The 24,000-nt window shown below is 34.0% G+C and overlaps 2 protein-coding genes across 20 annotated transcripts in view; one reads left to right on the top strand and one right to left on the bottom strand.

Annotated features, from left to right (window-relative positions):
- The first annotated feature begins 1,717 nt into the window (after positions 1–1,717).
- On the top strand, positions 1,718–12,305 carry LOC139515602 (uncharacterized). Its single transcript, XM_071305218.1, has 2 exons — positions 1,718–2,380; positions 10,852–12,305. The coding sequence occupies exons 1-2, from the start codon at positions 1,775–1,777 to the stop codon at positions 10,855–10,857; spliced, it is 612 nt and encodes a 203-aa protein (XP_071161319.1). The 5' UTR covers positions 1,718–1,774; the 3' UTR covers positions 10,858–12,305.
- The window catches only part of LOC139515597 (protein starmaker-like), a 50,600-nt gene continuing 38,476 nt past the window's right edge, over positions 11,877–24,000 (bottom strand). For 8 of the 19 annotated variants that reach the window (XM_071305192.1, XM_071305202.1, XM_071305201.1 and 5 more), the window contains 3 exons: positions 21,797–23,629; positions 16,528–16,585; positions 11,877–14,912 (listed from right to left, as the gene is read on the bottom strand). In XM_071305192.1, coding sequence (XP_071161293.1) covers positions 16,554–16,585; positions 21,797–23,629 — 1,865 coding nt within the window. In that variant the 3' untranslated portion in view covers positions 11,877–14,912; positions 16,528–16,553. The remainder of the gene's footprint in view (positions 14,913–16,527; positions 16,586–21,796; positions 23,630–24,000) is intronic. The other 11 variants (XR_011662804.1, XR_011662809.1, XR_011662807.1 and 8 more) reach the window with 3 other exon arrangements.

A 24,000-nucleotide genomic window follows, 5' to 3' on the forward strand; every position in this document is an offset into this window, starting at 1 on the left:
ATAAATCAGACCATTATTTTATTTTTATTTTTCACACAACTGGTTTTGTGACCGTCGGTAGTATTCGGAGATCTTCTCGATAAATATTTAGATGATCATGACGCCTACATTTAAATACAAACGATTGATTGGTGGTTGGTGTTTTAAGGCCACTGTTTAAGCGCTACTCAGTTTAGGCTATTTCATGGCGGTCAGTGTTTATTGGTGGAGGAAGACTGAGTGTCTTTTGAAAGGAAAGCTGACAATCCCAGTCAATACACCTTATCGCTATTCCCGGCTGACCCGGCCGTTTGAACTTTTGACGACATACAACAATCACTTTTCTATTGTGGTGTCAGATATTTTGTTTTATGACGTCAAAATTTGTCGGGAACGTGTGTGATATTCAGTTATGGTGGACAAATAGCGATAAGGTGTATTAAGATTGGTATCGAGTGCACCTGCTCGGTTTGGGGTTCTGGCTAGTGATTACAGTAGTAGAAATACTTAGACAACTTGGTCACCGAGGCCCCAGAAATACATACGAAATTTTGATATAAATAAATTATCGAGTACATGCTTTGTTATACCGGCGTCACACATCAGCGTATAGCTCCAACGTACGCCGGGCGTGTTAAAAAATCATGTACGCTGCCTATACGCTAGTAATTTTGGATGCATTCAACCTGTCACTGTGAATCATATCTGTAACGTCTACAATGAGCTTTAAGCGTGTATTGGGCGTACGAGAAGCGTACCTAAGCGTTTATCGGGCGTTCAAGAAACGTATGGTTGCGTATGCTTAGCGTTTGTCTAATGTAAATGGAATGCACGATACGAAGGAAAAAAGTTTCTTGAACATATTTGAGACGCGTCCCTGGGGTATCTTGGACGTTCTATTATGGCGTGTTTGTTACAAACACACCCGCATACGTTTTGGTTAAAGTCGAACGATCTCGAAACGTATACAACGTGCCATAAACGTTTCTCAAACTTATCTGTAGCGCTTTAAACGCGCTTGTAGCATATGTATAACGTGCGTGTAGCGTACAGGTATACGCTAGACACACGTTTGAGCTGGATGAAAATTTTTATGCTGCAAAATTTTCTCGAGTTGTAGCGTTCATCAAACGTATACCTTCGTATTTCGACGTACTTCAAACTTATGCAACGCGCGTTTAACGATTGCTTAGCGTTCCTCTGGCGTGCAACTAACGTATACCGACTTTGTCAATTATCTCTGTACGTTTGGTGCACGCCGGTCTATACGCCAATGTGTGACGCCGGTATTAACTGTTTCTTTCAGAATTATTGTGATTTGGATATGCATTTTAGTACGTTATAAATTAAATATGAGAATTTAAGTCTAATCGGTGAACATGAATTTGTCCTTTAAGACAAATTCTGCGTGTAAACATATCCCTACTCAGTATTTGTAACAATCGACTGTTAGTCTCGTTAAGAAATCCATTAATTGCTATTTGTTGCCCATTAGTTATAATTGTCACATTTATTAATACAGTTTTATCCGTTCACAGGGATTTATATTATCTACAATTTATAGCTGGTGACATTTTTAGTATGTAACAATTGTAAATGTAATGTCACTAATTGAAAATGTCACTAGTTATCATACAATAATTTTATTGATTCTCATTTTAGTTTATCTATATTCATAAAAAATTAAAAAGGCATTAGTATGTCCGACCATATTGCAAACGAGAACGTTTATGCATATACAATCAGTGCATGGTCGTATTAGTCTACCGGAGCTAAGCAAATCTGAACATTTTTCATGATCACCATGGATTCTGAAGGCTTAGCAAATATTACAATGTTACAAAGGGACTCTCCATTCACCATTAGGGATACAACTGAAGTTTTGGCAAGTTCCTCTACCACAAACGAACTGACAAAAACCGTGGACGATGAAAATCCCAGTAGTTCAAACTCTTCTCATCAATATGAATCAGATAGTTCGAATGCTAATGGTAATGGTAATACAACGGACAATACAGTAATTAAGAGACCATTCTCCACTAAATGTACATTTTCATACGATGATGTTCCTGGTACTTCGAGAATGAGCCAGTCAGTTTCAATCTTGGATGATGGATACGACGTGCCTTCGACTTACAGAAGGTCAAATGGAACCAAAATAAGTAGAGACGGTTCTGATCAGGTCAATGCTATGAATAGAACCCGATCGAGAATCAACAGTATGTACCATAGCAATTGGACGGAGGTTACCCTAAAAAGGAAGAGGATGAGGTTTCTATCTGCATTAATGTACCTAATCATCGTTGTTTCTATAGCAGTTGTTCTTACATGGTATTATTGGTTCGTCTGGAATCCGCCCTGTATCAATTTACCATGGAAACATACCAATTGCACAGAGGAGGTAAGAGTAACACTATATATATTTTTTCACAACTCTCTATTTTGATTCGGTCATTTGGTGTCTGCATACTATTTTGTTTCTTCTTCTTTTTTCGTCGCAATAGATCCCTTTTGTTCTCATGTGGCGTAAAGCAATCGTCACTCGTGCACCATTCGACCAATGAATCTGGTTCCCTCTTTCAATTTTGTTATGCATTAATTTGCCGATTTTTGACCTTAATCTATTTTTCTTGGACTAATCCATTGACTTCAATATACAGACTGTGCTGCAATTTAATAATATCAGGGTGCCACGGTAAGAGATTCTTTCGCAGACCCGGCGAGGTACATTTTTTCACCGATCTACAAGCAAATATCCCTTCATTTTAAAAATTGAATGCTTCTTTTTGTAACTTCATTGGGGCGTTCAAGCGTTGACCGAAGTACATTTTGTATGAAGCACGGCAGCGCCCATTCTAAAAATGTTCACACGGTCAACGCTTTAGTACAAAAAAAAGTAACAAAAAAAAGCATTCGATACAATTTACATTTTTTTAGCTAGGATCATGAAAACACGATTTATTATAAAGTTTTTATTTAATTTACCTGTGCACTTTATTGTGGGAGCTTGTGTCAACTTCAGTTAACTTTAAGGCTCGTTAGTCATAGTTGTTTGGAAAATCCTTTAGCATTTTGTATGTTATCACTTATTTTAAGAATAATTTATATATGTACGAGTTCTAGATGTTTTGGGTTATATAACACATCTTTATTTTTATTATATCTGTGATTCCTCCCCCCCCCCCAAAAAAAAAAAAAAAAACCACTAACTCCCCAACATTTATGAACCTTAATTCAAGCGACTGGAAGATAATAGACATAAAGTAGTTGTTTTCTCTATGAAAAATAGCGAATTATTGAAATGTGGCTCTCTCTTATCGTTATGATTTTCTTATATCGCTATGATATACGCGACTAAAGACAAATCTGCATGCATGTCTGAGGATCTTTGAATGACTTTTGAGGATCAATTAAACGTAGCTATAGAACAAGAACAAATTACGGAGAATGGTTTTATTGTAGCTTTTATACGAAAGTTAAAAGATATATATACCGTTAATTTTAATTAGAAAGGAAATCTTATAATGTGTCTATGTCAAATTTTAAACTGTATCCATGGGGAAATCTTAAAATTGATTACTTCTTATAAAACAGATCGATTAGAACTTATAGAGGTTATTCAAATAAGAAGAACATATACATACGTATCCACTGATTTTCTTTTTCTTTTCTTTTGTCTTTTATGAACTATGTCAACCTTACATGCCGCAATGCAGCTTTTATAATTACTATAATACAGTTCAACTTGTTTTAAAGATGTAGATAAGAAGGTTGGGATAGGGGTACTTCGTTTTTGTATTCTTTAATTTTTAGGCCATTATTAATTTTTTATTCATTTTGCCGATTATTCGTTTCATTTCAGCACCAAATTTTTCTGTATATTCTATGTTAATTTTGTTGTTTTTTTTCTATTTTCTTATTGTTTTGTTTATTCAGCAAGTTTTGCTTCTCTATTCTGTAAACCCCATTCAAACCCTGCTGTAGGGTAGGTTCAGTCATTTGATTCAATTGCAATGTATTAAGAGGGTGTCCATGGAAAAACCAGGCAGTGGATGGCACATGACATATTTTGTTTTCAAAATTTTGTCATCTATTTCATATCACAAATTCATTCTTTCTCAAAGATAAGGTTTTTTTTTTATTAACAACAACAAATAAAGAGAAAAAAAATACATAGAAAGCACTGAAAATTCATTGAAAAGGGGAGATAACTCTTCATTTTGTACAAAATTTTGGTTGCGTTGTTAGTGAACTTTAAAATCATTTTCTGAGCCATCCACTGTTGATTCAAAAATATCTTTGACATATATATCCTTTGAATGATTCAGTGGGGAAAAAAATGATGCTGTGCCACCATTATCATAGGATTTGCCTGATATTTACTTGGAAAGCCTCTTAACTGCAACCATTCGTAAATGTTATGTCCTTTCTTGGCATCCCATATGTTCTACCTTTTCAGGACAAAAATGTTTCATGTTTCAACAGCTATAATATTACTGAGAAATAATATATTGGCATTATACTATTCCCATAATACACTTACAGTACAGTAAATTGATTTATTATGATATTGATATAAAACTGATAAAATATAAATAAAACATATATATAAAAAAAAACTCAACAATAGATCTTGCAACAGATGGCAAAATGATAGTATTCCTTACACTAAGTTGTGTAGACTGGTACACTATCCTTAACCCGTTACCAGCCTTAGTTGTTTTTTCTTAACAAAAGGGTACACTAAATAAAGGACAATATATAAATATATAACTTTACGTATGTGAGCAAAATGGAAATAGATCATAGTAATAGAGAGACTATAATACGAACTGGAAATAGGTCGAATATGGACTTAAACTGTGACGAGATTAAAAGAAAATGGACGAGATTTTTCGTTGTAATCTTATATCTGTGTACCGTTTCATTGAGTACCTTAGTATTATCAGTGTATTATTATATATTCTGGACTCCAATTCCTAAGATATTTGATGTAAGTTTGAGAGAAAACGACGTCGGTGCTTCTCTGTCGGATGGAGGTTTCCTTGTTGTTAATAGAAAAGGCTGAGATAGACACACATTTGTTAAGACATAATCTTAAATAATCATCTAGAACAGTGGTCCTATTGATATATATATAAATATCTATAAAAAGAGAAAGATACAATTTACAATGGAATTACAGATATTATTCAGAGGACCGAAAGATCGAGGGCTGATATATTGTATGTGGAAGATATTTTAAAATTATGCAAATATATTATACATGTATAACAAGTTCATAACTAAACAGGGGTACGTGCATACTATAATATCTGTCAAGTTTGATTGTTTGGACCTATGTCAAATCATAGATATAATAGCCTATATATATATATGGTCAAATTCACCAAAACAAAAGTGATAAATAATAAAATACATCAGGATATAACGGCTCAGGACCAGTATTTAGATCATCTGAACCGTCAGGCGAACGACAGTCAAGTTTTTATATAGTTTAGACCGTTGGTTTTTCTGTTCGAATTGTTTTACACAATCTTTTTGGGTGTCCTTAATAGCTTGATGTTCGGTGTGAGCCAATGCTCCATGTTGAAGACTTATAATTGTTTACTTATATTATTTTTAATTTTAGTTTCTTGTGTACAATTTGGAGTTTAGTATGGCGTTCATTATCACTGAACTAGTATATGACTTGGATGGAGAGTTGTCTCATTGGCGCTCATACAAAATCTTCTTATTCATATCATATACCCTACCAATAAAATTGCTTAATAAATTGGCCATATCTCTTTTGTATATATAAATGTAAATAAGATTGCTATAACCGATACATTGTGGAAATCAAAACAAAATGAGGGGATTGTTAACTGACAAACGAAGTATGATCACATTATTATATTGTCTTTCAAATCTAAATAGCTTTATCACTTGATGTAATACAATATTGGTATTCTTAAAGTTTCCATTGATCACAATCATATTAACAAGGGATTCTCAATATTAATACAAAACAATTCTATACAGATGACAAGATTAATGTTCCTCAAAAATCTCAGCAACAGAAGTCAACATCATATTAGTAAGGCCAGAATAAAAAGTATGTGCGTTTATCGTAACACAATCTATTCATTTTTATTAAACCTCCTCCGATTCTACCGGGTGCGGGAATTTCTCGTTGCGTTGAAAACCCATTGGTGCATGGCCTGCTGCTGTTATCTGCCGTTTGGTCGGGTTGTTGTCTCTTTGAAATACTCCCCATTCCATTTTCAATTTCATTTTCGATTAATAAGCACTATTGAATTCAATAGTTTCCCCACATGAATTCTAGATAATAATAAAAAAAAACTAAATCACTACCTGCCGACTCTTATTTTTCTCTCTCCATCAGGTGACATTAATCGCGGCTATATTTTGTTTGGCCTAATGGGAGAGTGTCTCAATTCTCATGATACTGTTTTGAATTGATAATGCTTTAGAAGCGATTTTATGCAGGTTTAAGATTGGCTAAATGTTAAATCATTGAACTTTCTTCTGGTAATGAAGTTTCACAGACGCAGATATATAGTCTTTATTGCTAATGTATAAATTGTTCAGTTGGAAATTCTAAAACGTAATCTTAATTGTTCATGTCGAAAGGAGGCTATATTCTCATACGTAATCTTAATTGTTCATGTCGAAAGGATTAGAGCGATTGCATTGATTGAAACAATGAAATGATTATAAACCAAATATAATTCCCAATAATTGCATTAAACATACGGTGGTTGTGTATTCCAAGATAATTGTGTTACAATCACAAACGACTTAACATAGTTGCTCTTGTTAGTGAAACACGGAAGTCAATGAAATTTGATGTCAATCTGATTAGTTCTTGATCAATAGTTGTCTGTTTGGATGTTAGAAACAATACCATCATCATTATCTGTTGCCGAAAGTTATTATTGCATGACCAATCCTTTTGACTGGTATCATTTTACACCATGTGATGTTAGATACCAGTAGAGGTACCAGTATGGATGCTGACAAATTTCCGAACGGCAAACATCGTGGTAATAAAAGTATGACAGCCCACTACCATCACAATAGGACCGAGTGGACATTTAAAACCCCATGGGTTCGAACTCTAACTGTTTTTATTTATCTTTTGTGTGTTTCTCTTTCTGCTATTATTCTTGGAGTTTATTATCTATTTTTCTGGGATCCCTGTGTGGGTAAATGCAGGCAGTTTGGAAACAATATGTGAGTGTTTATAAATCATTTTAAGACTTTTAAGTAACTGCAAATTGCTGAATGGTAAAAAAAATCTGGCTGTAAAAATAGAAAAGAAGATGTGGTATGTTTGCCAATGAGACAACTCTTCACAAGAGACCAAAATGACACAGAAATTGTCGTACGGCCTTCAACAATGAGCAAAGCCGATACCGCAAAGTCAGCATGATAAACAGTTTTTTTTCCACCCCGAACTGCCCGTTGTAAATGCTTAGTTTTAAAAAAAAAATAACAAGTTGATATCGCTTCGCTGTGACTAAATAAGACAAAAGTAAAATAACAATAATACCGATCCATGATCCTTTAAAAACACTCTTCCTCATAAAAAAAGTATCTAACAGAAAGAAAAGGTTATTATGTAATGCTATTGTTTTATTTTTTTGTTCTGTGTCTGACATTTAAATGTCAAATATATTCCCTGCACATACGCTTTGAAAATCTAAAATAAAAGATGAGATTAAATGTAAGATATCTTATTTTCAAATTATATAGGTTCGGGAATAGTGAAAATCTTAAACAAAACGGTTACCAATTTTAAACAAAGAAACACATGCAGCGCGTAATAAAATTCATCTCGACATTATTAGTAAAACTCTTATTTGCTTCTTTCATTGGGTCTTTCTAAATACCAAATACGAATCAAAATATTTTTTTAAGACTTTTTCTTTGATGATGCATGATATAATTGATATTACATGATTTGAAATTTACGAGTAAAAAAGACATATAGTCTCATCTGGACTGACATACTACGAATTCTAAACAACAATAAAAGCGCTGTTCCTTTGATGTTAGGTTCTTCTGTGCGCGTTGTGATCTTGTCATGAATGAGTTATATCTTTTCTTTCGATTCTGAAGTGATGATCGCATTAACTGTTACATGATTCATTGACTATAATTTTTCTTAATGTCCAGTGGCAAATATTTCATGCATACTCCTGACAAGAATATATTAATCATTGATGGTAATTTTTCCTAATTTCCAGTGGCAAATATTTCATGCATAGTCAGCCTGATAAGAACATGTAACAGGTATACTCTGCTTAGCCGGTCGACCTGTGGTTAATGAAGTGCACGAATGTTGGGATCGAACAAAAAAATGCGCTTGAAGATTTGACAGTACGTACTACAATCCTTATTCAGTTCCATTCATCTTCAAACATAGTTTATCAAATATGTTATATCGTGGTATAGATAATAAAGAATTGAAACGGGAAATGTGTCAAAGTGACAATGTCTACCAAACCAAAATAAACAGAACACCAGCTGATGCTTTAGAAGATGATGCTCATTTTCTTTATAATTGCACAAAATGAGAATGAAATATATGTTGCGTAGCATTTTATTGTTATAATTTGGACAGCTTGCTTTTTAGTGTAGAAAATGTTAAGTAACTTAAAATAGTATGTAATATTATATACAATTATCTTCTTTAAGATTATTGTATACATACATACTTTAAATTTTGACTGTATATACTTATTGATTTGACCGTGACACACATAATAAATTAAAATGGAAGACATATACTGATTAGTATTAGTGTTTCTATTAAAACGTTTTCTTATATCCGAACCACATCGTCACCGAGTTACCTATAGCTTCGCTGGCATCAATTTAGACTTCAATATATATAATATATTTATGTTTACCATGCCAGTCCGTCTTTAAGGTACATTCCCTGGTGTCAGCTCTGGTATCTTATTTGCTGCTTACAGAGGAGAACTGTTAACATGCTGAACCTTCTTCGCTAGACAATTTTATATATTTATTTGTGTATGTATGTTTGAAGTTTTTAGTCATGCAGTTGTGTTGTATGTCTGTAATTTATGTTTACAGTTTTGGCTCAGGCAGGATCCCTTTACATGTATTATTGTCACATTTAGCTGCAGGATCCCTTTTACATGTATTATTGTCACATTAAGCTGCAGGATCCCTCTACATGTATTATTGTCACATGTTTACAGTTTTGGCTCAGGCAGGATCCCGTTTACATGTATCATTGTCACATGTTTACAGTTTTGGCTGCAGGATCCCTTTTACATGTATTATTGTGAGTATGTTTACAGTTTTGGCTGCAGGATCCCTTTTACATGTATTATTGTCACATGTTTACAGTTTTGGCTGCAGGATCCCTTTTACATGTATTATTGTCAGTATGTTTACAGTTTTGGCTGCAGGATCCCTTTTACGTGTATTATTGTCAGTATGTTTACGTTTTGGCTGCAGGATCCCTTTTACATGTATTATTGTCACATGTTTACAGTTTTGGCTGCAGGATCCCTTTTACATGTATTATTGTCAGTATGTTTACAGTTTTGGCTGCAGAATCCCTTTTACATGTATTATTGTCACATATGTACAGTTTTGGCTGCAGGATCCCTTTTACATGTATTATTGTCACATGTTTACAGCTTTGGCTGCAGGATCCCTTTTACATGTATTATTGTCAGTATGTTTACAGTTTTGGCTGCAGGATCCCTTTTATATGTATTATTGTCACATGTTTACAGTTTAGGCTGTATGATCCCTTTTACATGTATCATTGTCACATTAACCTTTTATGTCTGTTTAGATTGTTCACCAAATTTTGTCAATAGAACACACCTATAAACAATTTTCATATGTTTATATAGCTATACAACCAGATTTAACGCACAATTTTTCGGGAAATGCCAAAACCAGGTCAGGAATATGGCAGTTGTTTTTATTTGTTCCGTTGATTGATAGCGTTTGATTTTGTCAGTTTTAATTGAATTAAAGTTCTTTTTTTGATTTGTCTTGGAGTTAATATAATAAAAAAGGTGGTATGATTGCAAATAAGACACCAAATGTTACAGAAATTAACAGCTGCAGGTGACCGTGCGGCCTTTAACATTCACCAAAGCAAATACAGCATAGACAGCTATAAAATGACAAATGTTATACAATTCTCACGAGAGTTTTTGTCACACTTTCTTTTTTAGATATTGTATGTTATATAGACTAACATCAGCTACACTTCCATTGTGTATTATAAAAGCTTGATTTGCTTAAATATTTACTTAAGAAAGCTCTATAGCATTTGATTTTATTGAATGTTAATTGTTTTAGTCTCAGATTATTGATGATAACCTCATGTTAAATGTTTTTGCCTCTCAGGGTCCTTAATTGGAATTTAATATTCTGCTTCTTCTTCTATATATCCAGTGTAAAAAATTCGTTGCTGGACTTCAATAAAGTTCTCGTATATAGCACCATAACATGGATAGGCAAAGTGCAAATTCAAATGTTCACTCGGTAGATATTAAGGTTTGAGGTGCACTGGATATATATGTCTGGTAAAATCTGTGTTTGATCAGAAACTTTTACGATGAAGTTCATACAGCTGTAATTTCATTGTTGATTTACAGCTTGGTTGAGTAAAATTACCCCAAAAAATGTATTTATGTACAATGTTTTCTCTGTATTCTGTTTGGAAGAGATAACAACTCATCTATATATACCAATTGGCTACAGAGGAGTTATTACAATTGAAGAATTTCCTGCGTCTCAATTGACTGCGGCCTGTCTCATCCGCTACAACAAGGCATACTATATCATTGTATATCTTTCTTCTTGTAGGAATGAGAGTTTAAAGGAAGAACCTTAGACAGATCGAAAGAAAAGATATGGTGTGATTCAACTGGATAACATTTCCTTTTGGATAACATACGCGTTGATAGAAACGGTCAATATATGTATAATCACAGGTGGATTTAACTTGAAAAGGACGTTTGTCATGTATATATATATCATTAGCTGAAGATATCTTGGAGAAGATATTTGAATATTCCTTAGACAATATCTTGGAAAGGATATTTGTATATTTCATAAGGTGAAGATATCTTTAAAAGGACATTTGTATATAAACAACAATGTGACAATATCTTAGAACTAGAGTTTTGAAAATTTCATAAGGTGTAGATATCTTGTAAAAGATATTTGTATATTTCATTATGAGACAATATCTCGTAAAAGACATTTGTAAATTTCATTATGAGACAATATCTTGTGAAAGATATTTGTATATTTCATTAGGCAAAGATGTCTTTGAAGGGACATTTGTCTATATATTACAAGGTGACAATATTTTGGAACAAGACTTTTGTATATTTCATGTAAAGAAGAGGATATGTTGAAAAGGATATTTGTATATTCCATTAGGAAAGGACATCTTCAAAAGGGTATTTGTATATTTCATTAGGAAAGGACATCTTCAAAAGCGTATTTGTATATTTCATTAGGCAAAGATATCTCTGAAAGAAATTTTTTGTTTACATGTATTTCATTAGGAGACGATATCTTGTAGAGGATTGTTTGTATATTTCATTACCTGGTAGATGATATTTTGAAAGATATTTGTATAATTATAGCAAGGTGACTACATCTTGGAAAGGATATTTGTATATTTCATTAGAAGATATCTAGAACAGGATATTTGTACAGGTATAACAAGGTGATGATATCTTGGAAAAGACATTCATATATCTCATTATGTGACGATATCTACAAGGAAATTTGTATATTTCAAGGTAACAATATCTTAGAAAGGCCAGAACTAACATGTTTTTTTCTTCTTCTACAGTTGAAAAATAACAAAACAATAATAAACTATCAGTTGTATTTTATTACAAATGATAAAATATATCCAAAGATATGATGTGACCCAATGATAGGGAATGCAATGTACCATCTGCCCAGTATAAAATATACTTCTCATCAAAAATATGTATGTATTAATGAGTTTTTTTCATTTTTAAGCTTTTTCATTTTTTTTTCTAATTTTACTTATATATATATAGTGGATCTTACATATAACACTCCTAACGAGACGAGACATGGAAAACTCAAAATCTTTTTTTAATGGTCCATTATAAATGTTCTATAAAGCTATCGTTATTTAAATATCCATAAACATGTTTGGAATAATATAGCTTAACTTTGATAATTGTTTTGTTCTATCCTAGTCTTATTTTCATGTATACAACAACAGAAGAAAATTTGACAAAAAAAACAATGTAATTTTAACACAAAAATAGCATGTAACACAAAAAATATCTGGTGGTAATAATATCATTTTATATATGACTCATGATTTACTTAATGATCAGACATATGAATGATATTTATGATGTACAAATACATTATTGTAAAGTCAGAAATAAATGTGTGCACCTCTTGAGGTTGTTCTGTTTTCTTCATTACAATTTCTCTTAACCTCTTGGTTTATCGTAGAGACAGCATTAAAATATTTGTCAAGCTAACCCCATGTTTTACAGATATTTATTTTAATATGAAACTGAAATACATGTTTAACAAAATATTTCCAATTTTTTTCTAAACCTTTCATAGTTCAATATACATTTCTTCCTCTCGTTTGTCATATGAAAAATTAAAATTTGGGTAATGACATTAATTTTCACAAAAAGATGGCATTTGTTTTTAATGGATTCTGATAGATGTTGAAATGAAATGTGCATGTCAGATACAATAAAATTATACCTTTGAATATTGCCCTTATAGATTTCCAATTTACAATAAACTGATGAATTCTTGCTTTTTTGTCTCTTTGTTAATGAAGTGTTTTAATCAGATATAAAGCATTTTTTACACATCTTTTCTGATACAATTATCTTTGGATATCTCAAGCTTGTAAAAAACTATAGAAATAAAAAAAATAGGAATTTAAAATAAATAGCAAATAAATAGCAAAACCTCAACTTAGATTTTGGTTCTGAAAATTAAATATGTACAATCTTGTCCTATATATTAAAATTTAAATACATGAGATTAATTCTTTAATTAGAATATGTTTCAGATAAAAAAAAAATCACAATGGTACCTTTTGTGCTTTTCAAAAGTTAAAAACAACTTTAAGCTATTTTTATAAAAAGCTTCTAAATTTTTTTTCCGAATGTGTACCTTTTTTGCTTACACCAACAAAAAATTTAAAACACTTGGGACTTAAAATAACATGTAAAAACTTTCATTTACAAATTTAATCAACAGCTAATTATAACCCGATAAGCAAATGAAACGATTTTATTTCTTCAATTTCTCAGAATTTTTTCATTTCATTTCATTTCTTTATGCTTATCAGCGTAATTAGAATACACAAAAGTTATAAAGCAACAAAAGAAATAGTAAAAAAACACACAATAACAGTTTAAACAACAAACAATGGGGCAAGTTTGCTGTAACAATCATTTGCTGAACACTTAAAATACAACAATTTTTGGCAATTATATGCAGAATACAACATCAAAACCTGCAGAAGTTGGTCAACAAATGCAAGTTAAGCACCAATTTTAAAGTATAAATTATAGTCCAAACCTATGGCATGTACTATTTTCTTGTAAGTATGGACATCTGTCTTTTTTCACACAAAATAATCAGACAATCACATGTTATGATGAAATGAATATGACTTATGACTTCTTGTTTCTTATAAATATTTTAATTGAAAAAAACCAGGCTTTTCAGTTTTTAATGTGGTTCACATCTTAATACATGATCGAGTAGCATTTCAATGGCAAGCAGTTTCTTTCAATTGCTTCAGTTAAAATTTCGATAATTTTTGAAAATTGGTATATACTTTGTAGATTTGTGTCGTAAAATAATAGATATATGTGAAACTGTAATGATATAAATACACAACCACTTGTATAAGTAAAAGGCACTTTTAAAATAATGAAAAAACTTATTTGTATATATTCTAAAACTTAAGGTGTAAAAGTTTTTTTGAAATTAAAAAAATGTATTTTTCTTTACGATTTTTTTAGTAATTAAAATAAACTGTTAATAGAAGATAAAATATTGTCATGATAACTAGATAATGATTATTAAGATAATTAAATAAAACTTATTTGAAATTATTCATGATATTTTCAGATCTTCAGTTGTTGTTAGCCTTCTTTCAAATATAAACAACCCAAACATTTTTGTTTAAGAAAATTCATTCAGGTTTATATCTTCAAAGAATTTTTCACAAGTGATTTGATTATTCATATTAATATTTATCACAGATGGACTTAAAAAAAAGAAAACTTTAAAGGAAATTCTTGAAGAATTATCCAAACAACAAAAAGACATGTACACATTTAATTTTTTTATAAATTCATAATTATTCAGTTTCAGTTTGACTGAAAGTTTCAATTTTTAAGTGAATCAGTTAAAATTAAAACGTTCATTGCTTTTGTAAAAAAAATCCTAAAGGTAAACAAGCTGACATTTCATGATCTATTCGTACAACTTTTTTTTTTTTTTTTATAAAATTATCATTTAATTGATATTTCTGAAGCAGATATGTTAAAACAATGTCGAACTGGACACTTAAAAATGATAAAAAAAAAAATCAGTAATTTTTTTAAATGATAAAAAGATATTGAGTATAAATTTTATCTAAATGATAATAATTAAAAAGAAACTTAAAATAATTGATACCATACTTCAAAACTAGAGTTTACATAATAGATAATAGCGTAATAAAACTAGAATTAAAATACAGCAGTATAGATATTAGTAGTACCAAACTGGGATAACTCTATAGCGAAAATCATATATATATGGAAAAAACTATAGGACCATATCTGTTATAGATCAGTCGTCGAAAAGTAAACTGACAATCTTCTCCATGATGTAATCTGAAATTAGAAATGAAAAAAAATATTCAGCTGGTGAATGAGAGAGAGGTTAATACGAAATACTGAATAACAGAAGAATATGTCCAAGGACACCAATGTCGCCGCTCAAGCTTTGTTATTTAAAAAATAAATAAAAAGGGGCATAACTCAAGTAATTTCCGTTAATGTGGTGAAAGTGGAAATTGCAAACACAAAAATCAGAAGTCTGAGATAAGCCTAATAAGCCTTTGACAAGATATCAATTAAGAAGTGAAAATTGAAAATTAAGATTAAGAAAAATATTCACAGAGATGTATGAAGATGTTTATGAATTTGTGTCATACTTTTCAATCAGTTTGTATAACAATCAGTTAGAAAAGAAAGTGTAAAAATACGCAATTGAAATTTGTACTCCAAAAAAAACTAATGGAGGTGATGTGTTTCTTTTGCTGTTGAGTATAGAATGTAGTCATCTTTTATTACATATGTTCACAGGCACTCGTCTCAGAGAAAAAATATTCCTACATACCTATATATATAACACAAGGTACTTAACTTGCATTTTAGAAAAATGTCAGGCGGTGACGAAATTCCGTTATATGCTGCTTTCTAGTCTGTCAACCCCATTAAAACTTGTTATATCGTAAATCTAAATTAATTTATCTTTACAATGGTGTATAACATGCCTACATTTGTTGTCGGTATCATCCGTAGCAATCCTACCAAAGTATGTCAATCATAATAATTTTGCCAACCGCTGAAGAATTGGCAATAAACACGTCACGTCTCCTTATATATCTCGGTTTCCGATTGGTCAATTTTATGGGAAAGTCTAAATAATTATCAAAGTTATCTGTTTTTGTTTCAGTTTCATACGTTAAGTCAAGAGAGAGTCTGAATGACATTGACGTCATAGGAAAATTTGTATCTAAAAAAAGGAAACTTGTAACTTATTAGACATACCACAAATAACACTTGTGAGGTTTTTTTCAAGGTATCTTATACAATTTTACTAACTGGGGGATAAGTTCTATTCAGACAAAAAAATAATAGTTTTTTCTGAAACAGTTTTATAATTAATCATTTACTGCGAGACGTTTATTGCCAATTTTGTGTAGGTAGACAAAATAATTACAATTGACATACTTGGGAAGGACAGTTACGGATGATTCCAACAACAAAAGTAGGCATGTTATACAAAAAAAATTCGGAGACGAGTGCCTGTGCATATGTTATATTATGCTGCAGGGTTAAAAAAATAATTGATCAAGAATTTAAGAACAAGCAAGAATGTGTCCTCAGTACACGAATGCCCCACTCGCACTATCATTTTCCATGTTCAGTGGACCGTGAAATTGGGGTAAAAACTCTAATTTGGCATTAAAATTAGAAAGATCATATCATAGGGAACATGTGTACTAAGTTTGAAGTCGATTGGACTTCAACTTCATCAAAAACTACCTTGACCAAAAACTTTAACCTGAAGTGGGACAGACGGACGAACGGACGCACAGACCAGAAAACATAATGCCCCTCTACTATCGTAGGTGGGGCATAAAAAAACAGACCTTGGCACCATAAGAATATAAGATTACTTAAAATCAAGTGGCAAGTATTTAATGGATACAAAACTTACCGGTCAGTTTGAAAAGGAACTACTGGTCAGGTTCCTTTTTGGTCATCTTTTGATGATTCTACAAAATAAACATTAAAATATTTTATAAATCAAATAAAATTGATCTATTGAGTATGCTTATTATAAAACTGACCAAAACAGAAAACTATACATTGATCAATGAACCATGAATATGAGGTCAAGTTCAGATTATACCTGCCAGACAGACATGTGCACCTTACAACTATTCCATACACCAAATAAAAGTGACCTCTTGCTTAAAGTATTTATAAAACAGACAAAAACAACAAAAACTTAACATTGACAATCGAGGCTTAGAAATTCGGTCAAGGTTAAATGATATCCCCCAAAACAGACATGAAAATCTTACAAACATTATGTAGACCTAAATAAAGTTGACCTATTGCTTAAAGTACTTGGAAAACAGACAAAAACACAAAAATTCTACATTGACCAATGAACCATGAACATGAGGTCAAGATCAGATGATACCTACCAGATATACATGTACACCTTACAATCATTCAATACACCAAATATAGTTAAATTATTGCTTATAGTACTTGGAAAACAGACCTAAACACTAAAACATAACATTGATTACAGAACCAGGAAAATGAGGTCAAGAGCAATGGAGATATGGTCTGCATACAAGACATGAAGCATCCAGGCATTATAAAGTTTTACACAAATACTTTACGACACCTCTGTACACTGGACATATGATAAATCATGACACCTCTGTACACTGGACAAAACTATATGATAAATCATTGAGATGTAAGGAAATGCTACATACAAATAACATGAATAATGCTATTAAAATCTAAAATACAATTTTCGATCTTTGTGAAAGGTAACTTTTCAGTTTTGCAATTTAACTAATAATAAAACTAACAAGTGAAACTGCGAGCTACTACTCACTGATGATACCCCGCCGCAAGTGGATAATATTAATTGTGTAAAAATATGCAAGTGTTCGGTAAACAGGAAGTTGTCGAGTGATGAATCTGAAAACGCATCACACGGTATAGCTGACTTATATTAACCCTTAAACCAAATTTCAGAAATCCTTGTATTGTAGTTCCTGAGAAAAATGTGACGAAAAATTTTCAACTTGGCTATCATGTGTAAAATCAAACAAGTGTTCGGTAAACAGGAAGTTGTTGAGTGATGAATCTGAAAACGCATCACACAGTATAGCTGACTTATATCAAGCCTGAAACCAAATTTCAGAAATCCTGGTAGTGTAGTTCCTGTGAAAAATGTGACGAAAAATATTCATGGGACGGACGGACTGACTGACAGACTGACGGACTGATGGACTGACGGACTGACGGAAGGAAGGACAGACAGAGGTAAAACAGTATACCCCCCTTTTTTTCAAAGCGGGGGTATAATAAAATATCATAAAATATCTGAATTTACAGACTTTCGTTACAGCAAACCATGGAACTTTGTTTAAATGAACTGTTTGTTTCTTGAAAATAAATGTCAGAGTTCAGAAGTCCTTTTTATAAGAAAATGATTTATTCGTCATGATGATAATGATCAATTGAGATGAACCATGCCCTGTAGCAAATATTACATGTACATGTCAGGATGTGATCATGTGATACAATCATGACCCCTGCTTTGTCAGGATGTGATCATGTTTATTTGATACCATCATGACCCCTGCTTTGTCAGGATGTGATGATGTTTATTTGATACAATCATGACCCCTGCTTCGTCAGGATGTGATCGTGATACAATCATGACCCCTGCTTTGTCAGGATGTGACCATGTGATACAATCATGACCCCTGCTTTGTCAGGATGTGATCATGTGATACAATCATGACCCCTGCTATGTCAGGATGTGATCATGTGATACAATCATGATCCCTGCTTTGTCAGGATGTGATCATGTGATACAATCATGACCCCTGCTATGTCAGGATGTGATCGTGATACAATCATGACCCCTGCTTTGTCAGGATGTGACCATGTGATACAATCATGACCCCTGCTTTGTCAGGATGTGATCATGTGATACAATCATGACCCCTGCTTTGTCAGGATGTGATGATGTTTATTTGATACAATCATGACCCCTGCTTAGTCAGGATGTGATCATGTTTATTTGATACAATCATGACCCCTGCTATGTCAGGATGTGATCACGTGATACAATCATGACCCCTGCTTTGTCAGGATGTGATCATGTGATACAATCATGATCCCTGCTATGTCAGGATGTGATCGTGATACAATCATGACCCCTGCTTTGTCAGGATGTGATCACGTGATACAATCATGATCCCTCCTTTGTCAGGATGTGATGATGTTTATTTGATACAATCATGACCCCTGCTTTGTCAGGATGTGATCATGTGATACAATCATGACCCCTGCTATGTCAGGATGTGATGATGTTTATTTGATACAATCATGACCCCTGCTTTGTCAGGATGTGATCGTGATACAATCATGACCCCTGCTATGTCAGGATGTGATCACGTGATACAATCATGATCCCTGCTTTGTCAGGATGTGATCGTGATACAATCATGACCCCTGCTATGTCAGGATGTGATCACGTGATACAATCATGATCCCTGCTTTGTCAGGATGTGATCATGTGATACAATCATGACCCCTGCTTTGTCAGGATGTGATCATGTTTATTTGATACAATCATGACCCCTGCTTTGTCAGGATGTGATCATGTGATACAATCATGACCCATGCTTTGTCAGGATGTGATCACGTGATACAATTATGATCCCTGCTTTGTCAGGATGTGATGATGTTTATTTGATACAATCATGAGCCCTGCTTTGTCAGGATGGGATAATGTGATACAATCATGACCCCTGCTTTGTCAGGATGTGATCATGTTTATTTGATACAATCATGACCCCTGCTATGTCAGGATGTGATCGTGATACAATCATGATCCCTGCTTTGTCAGGATGTGAATATGTTATACAATCATGACCCCTGCTTTGTCAGGATGTGATCATGTGATACAATCATGACCCCTGCTATGTCAGGATGTGATCATGTGATACAATCATGACCCCTGCTATGTCAGGATGTGATCATGTGATACAATCATGACCCCTGCTATGTCAGGATGTGATCATGTGATACAATCATGACCCCTGCTTTGTCAGGATGTGATCATGTGATACAATCATGACCCCTGCTATGTCAGGATGTGATCATGTGATACAATCATGATCCCTGCTTTGTCAGGATGTGATCATGTGATACAATCATGACCCCTGCTTTGTCAGGATGTGATGATGTTTATTTGATACAATCATGACCCCTGCTTTGTCAGGATGTGATCATGTGATACAATCATGATCCCTGCTTTGTCAGGATGTGATGATGTTTATTTGATACAATCATGACCCCTCCTTAGTCAGGATGTGATCATGTTTATTTGATACAATCATGACCCCTGCTATGTCAGGATGTGATCATGTGATACAATCATGACCCCTGCTATGTCAGGATGTGATCATGTGATACAATCATGATCCCTGCTATGTCAGGATGTGATCGTGATACAATCACATGACCCCTGCTATGTCAGGATGTGATCATGTGATACAATCATGACCCCTGCTATGTCAGGATGTGATGTTGTTTATTTGATACAATCATGACCCCTGCTATGTCATGATGATGTGATACAATCATGAACCCTGCTATGTCAGGATGTGATCATGTGATACAATTATTATCCCTGCTTTGTCAGGATGTGATGATGTTTATTTGATACAATCATGACCCCTGCTTTGTCAGGATGTGATCATGTGATACAATCATGACCCCTGCTTTGTCAGGATGTGATCATGTTTATTTGATACAATCATGACCCCTGCTATGTCAGGATGTGATCACGTGATACAATCATGATCCCTGCTTTGTCAGGATGTGATCATGTGATACAATCATGACCCCTGCTTTGTCAGGATGTGATCACGTGATACAATCATGATCCCTGCTTTGTCAGGATGTGATCACGTGATACAATCATGATCCCTGCTTTGTCAGGATGTGATCATGTGATACAATCATGATCCCTGCTATGTCAGGATGTGATCATGTTTATTTGATACAATCATGACCCCTGCTTTGTCAGGATGTGATCACGTGATACAATCATGATCCCTGCTTTGTCAGGATGTGATCATGTGATACAATCATGACCCCTGCTTTGTCAGGATGTGATCATGTGATAAAATCATGATCCCTGCTTTGTCAGGATGTGATCATGTGATACAATCATGACCCCTGCTTTGTCAGGATGTGATCATGTGATAAAATCATGATCCCTGCTTTGTCAGGATGTGACCATGTGATACAATCATGATCCCTGCTTTGTCAGGATGTGATGATGTTTATTTGATACAATCATGACCCCTGATTTGTCAGGATGTGATGATGTTTATTTGATACAATCATGACCCCTGCTTTGTCAGGATGTGATCATGTGATACAATCATGACCCCTGCTTTGTCAGGATGTGATCATGTGATACAATCATGACCCCTGCTTTGTCAGGATGTGATCATGTGATACAATCATGACCCCTGCTTTGTCAGGATGTGACCATGTGATACAATCATGACCCCTGCTTTGTCAGGATGTGATCATGTGATACAATCATGCCCCCTGCTTTGTCAGGATGTGATCATGTGATACAATCATGACCCCTGCTTTGTCAGGATGTGATCATGTGATACAATCATGACCCCTGCTTTGTCAGGATGTGATCATGTGATACAATCATGACCCCTGCTTTGACAGGATGTGATCATGTGATACAATATTGACCCCTGCTTTGTCAGGATGTGATCATGTGATACAATCATGACCTCTGCTGTCAGGATGTGATCATGTGATACAATATTGACCCCTGCTTTGTCAGGATGTGATCATGTGATACAATCATGACCCCTGCTGTCAGGATGTGATCATGTGATACAACCATGACCCCTGCTGTGTACATTGATTGATTGGTGTTTAATGCACTACACTAGTGTGCTATTTCATGGTGGTCAGTTTTTTTATTGGGGGAGAAGCTGGAGAGTCAACCATTCTTACCCCTTAATCGAAATGCCTTTCCTTAGTGGATGAGCACCAAATACCAGTACCAATTATTTTGAAATTGTTTTGACCAAGTTGGGACCAAAGTCATGAGCAAGTTATTCAACATTATATCTTTGCACATAAAACATTTTAATTATTTTAATATTGATGTTTCTTACCTTCTAAAATTTTATCATTGACAGCATCTTTATTAGTCTCTTTGTCGGCCATCTGCTCCATGGTGCCAGCTCCTGAACTGCTGTCATCACTGGTCTTTGTGTCGGCCATCTGCTCCATGGTGCCAGCTCCTGAACTGCTGTCATCACTGGTCTTTGTGTCCTCTGCATCAACTTCTAAAGTATCTTTAGAAATAACTTCTGTAGTGTGCTCAGAAACAACTTTTGCTGTGTCCTTAGAAACAACTACTGTGGTGTCCTTGACATTATCTTCTGTGGTATCCTTGACACCAACTTCTGTGGTGTCCTTGACATCAACTTCTGTGGTATCCTTGACACCAACTTCTGTGGTGTCCTTGACATCAACTTCTGTGGTATCCTTGACACCAACTTCTGTTATGTCCTTGACATCAACTTCTGTGGTATCCTTGACAACAACTTCTGTGGTGTCCTTGACATCAACTTCTGTGGTATCCTTGACACCAACTGATGTATTGTCTTTGTCACCAACTAATGTGGTGTCCTCAGAACCACCTTCTGATTTGGAAGTGTCTTCAACACTTTCCTGCTTAGTGGTATTATCTTCACCACTAACAGATCCAGAGGTTTCTACCTCTTTTGTTACAACACCCTCTGCAGAGGTGTCGTCTCCGCCTTTACTGGCAGTTTCCGAATGGGCTTTTTGATTCTTATCATCATCATTACTTGATGAAGTTCTTAAATCCTCCTTGGATTTTATAAGTGAATCAGTTTCTTTTGAACTATCCACTTCAATTTTGCCTCCTTCATGGAGGTCATTTTGTCCTTTTGACACTTCTGTGTCCTTCCTGACCTTTTGGTCAGTTCCATCTTTGGCCTCCTGACCACTAGTGTCTTCACTGACCTTTTGGTCAGTGGTGTCTAGACCATTTTTTTCACAACCTTCCTTTTTCTTTTCTGTTCCCTTTTGGTCTTTAGCTGTTTCATTATCTGAAACATGCTGACCTGTTTTAGATTTTTGTCCCCCCTTTTTATCCTCATCTTTCTTGGAGCTACTTTTGTTTTGTTCCTCTGCCTTTGATCTCTGACCATTTTGTCCATGTTTTGTTTTTAAGCGTTTTTCTCTGGGTGACCTTGAATTGGGTGATGATAATGGAGATGTAGGTGTAAATTCTGGGGCATCTGGATTGAGCTGAGTATTAACTGTCAATTGATTACCATGGTAACCTTCCCTTGAATCTGTTGATGTCTGACTCTTTTCTGTTGAGTAGAACGAGTCATCGTCACAATCCTCCCACTCATCCTCATCTTCACCAACAACAAGATCTCGTGTATCTTCATCACCCTTGTGCTCCCCATCATCAAAGAGAGGTCTGTGTTCCAGGACATCATCCCCCTCCAGACCATCCTGAATCAAACTCATCGTTAAATCATCATCCTCATCCCACCATAACTCTTCTGTCTGAGCTCCATGAGTAGCTGTACCAGTGGCTCCACCCCTTTTCTGATTACCGGTTGAAGATTTCCTCACTGGGGTTTCACCATCAGAATATTCCACCTCAACACTGTTATCTCCAGGTGTATTATCTAATTTGATGACCAGTAAGTCTGAATCACAATTGACCACACGATCGTCACCTGAAGATGTTGACCTTACTCTCTGGGGTTTAGCTTCATTGGCAGACTTGGCTTTACCCCTTCCCCTGCCTCTGCCACGCCCAGCAGCCATTCTTGGTGGGGTATCAGGATGTCTGTTTCCTCGTCCTCTGGGTGATGGCTCTCCTCGTGACTTTGTTGGTGTTTCTGGTCTTTGTCGTCCCTTTTCTGAACTTACCCTAGGAGCCTCTTCTGGTGAAGCTAAGAGAAAGATAAAATAAGAAATAGTTTAAAATGGGAATAAAAGATGAAATCAAAAATACTTTTCAAACTAGTTTTCGTAATTTCAGATTTATTACCAAAGTCAGACTAAATTGTTGTGGAACAACCATACAAAGAAAACACCTACAGTACTGAATATTTATAATAAGTTACTTGCAGTATAAACCATACATAAAAAAAGACCATTCCTCATTTCCATATTAACAACGTTTCCAACTAATAAAATTACTTTAAAAATTAATATGTCAAAAATGTGCATAAAATACTGAAGAAAATTTACAGCTTTCAATGCAAAAAAAAATCCTTTTTTTTTACTTTATATCATCATGACTTTTTCTGCTTAATTTAAA

Source organism: Mytilus edulis, chromosome 3 (assembly GCF_963676685.1).
Source record: "Mytilus edulis chromosome 3, xbMytEdul2.2, whole genome shotgun sequence".
Taxonomy (NCBI): Eukaryota; Metazoa; Mollusca; class Bivalvia; order Mytilida; family Mytilidae; genus Mytilus; species Mytilus edulis.

Coding starts and splice junctions, on each gene's coding strand:
- LOC139515602 (XM_071305218.1), top strand. CDS start 1,775: ATGATCACCATGGATTCTGAAGGCTTAGCAAATATTACAATGTTACAA.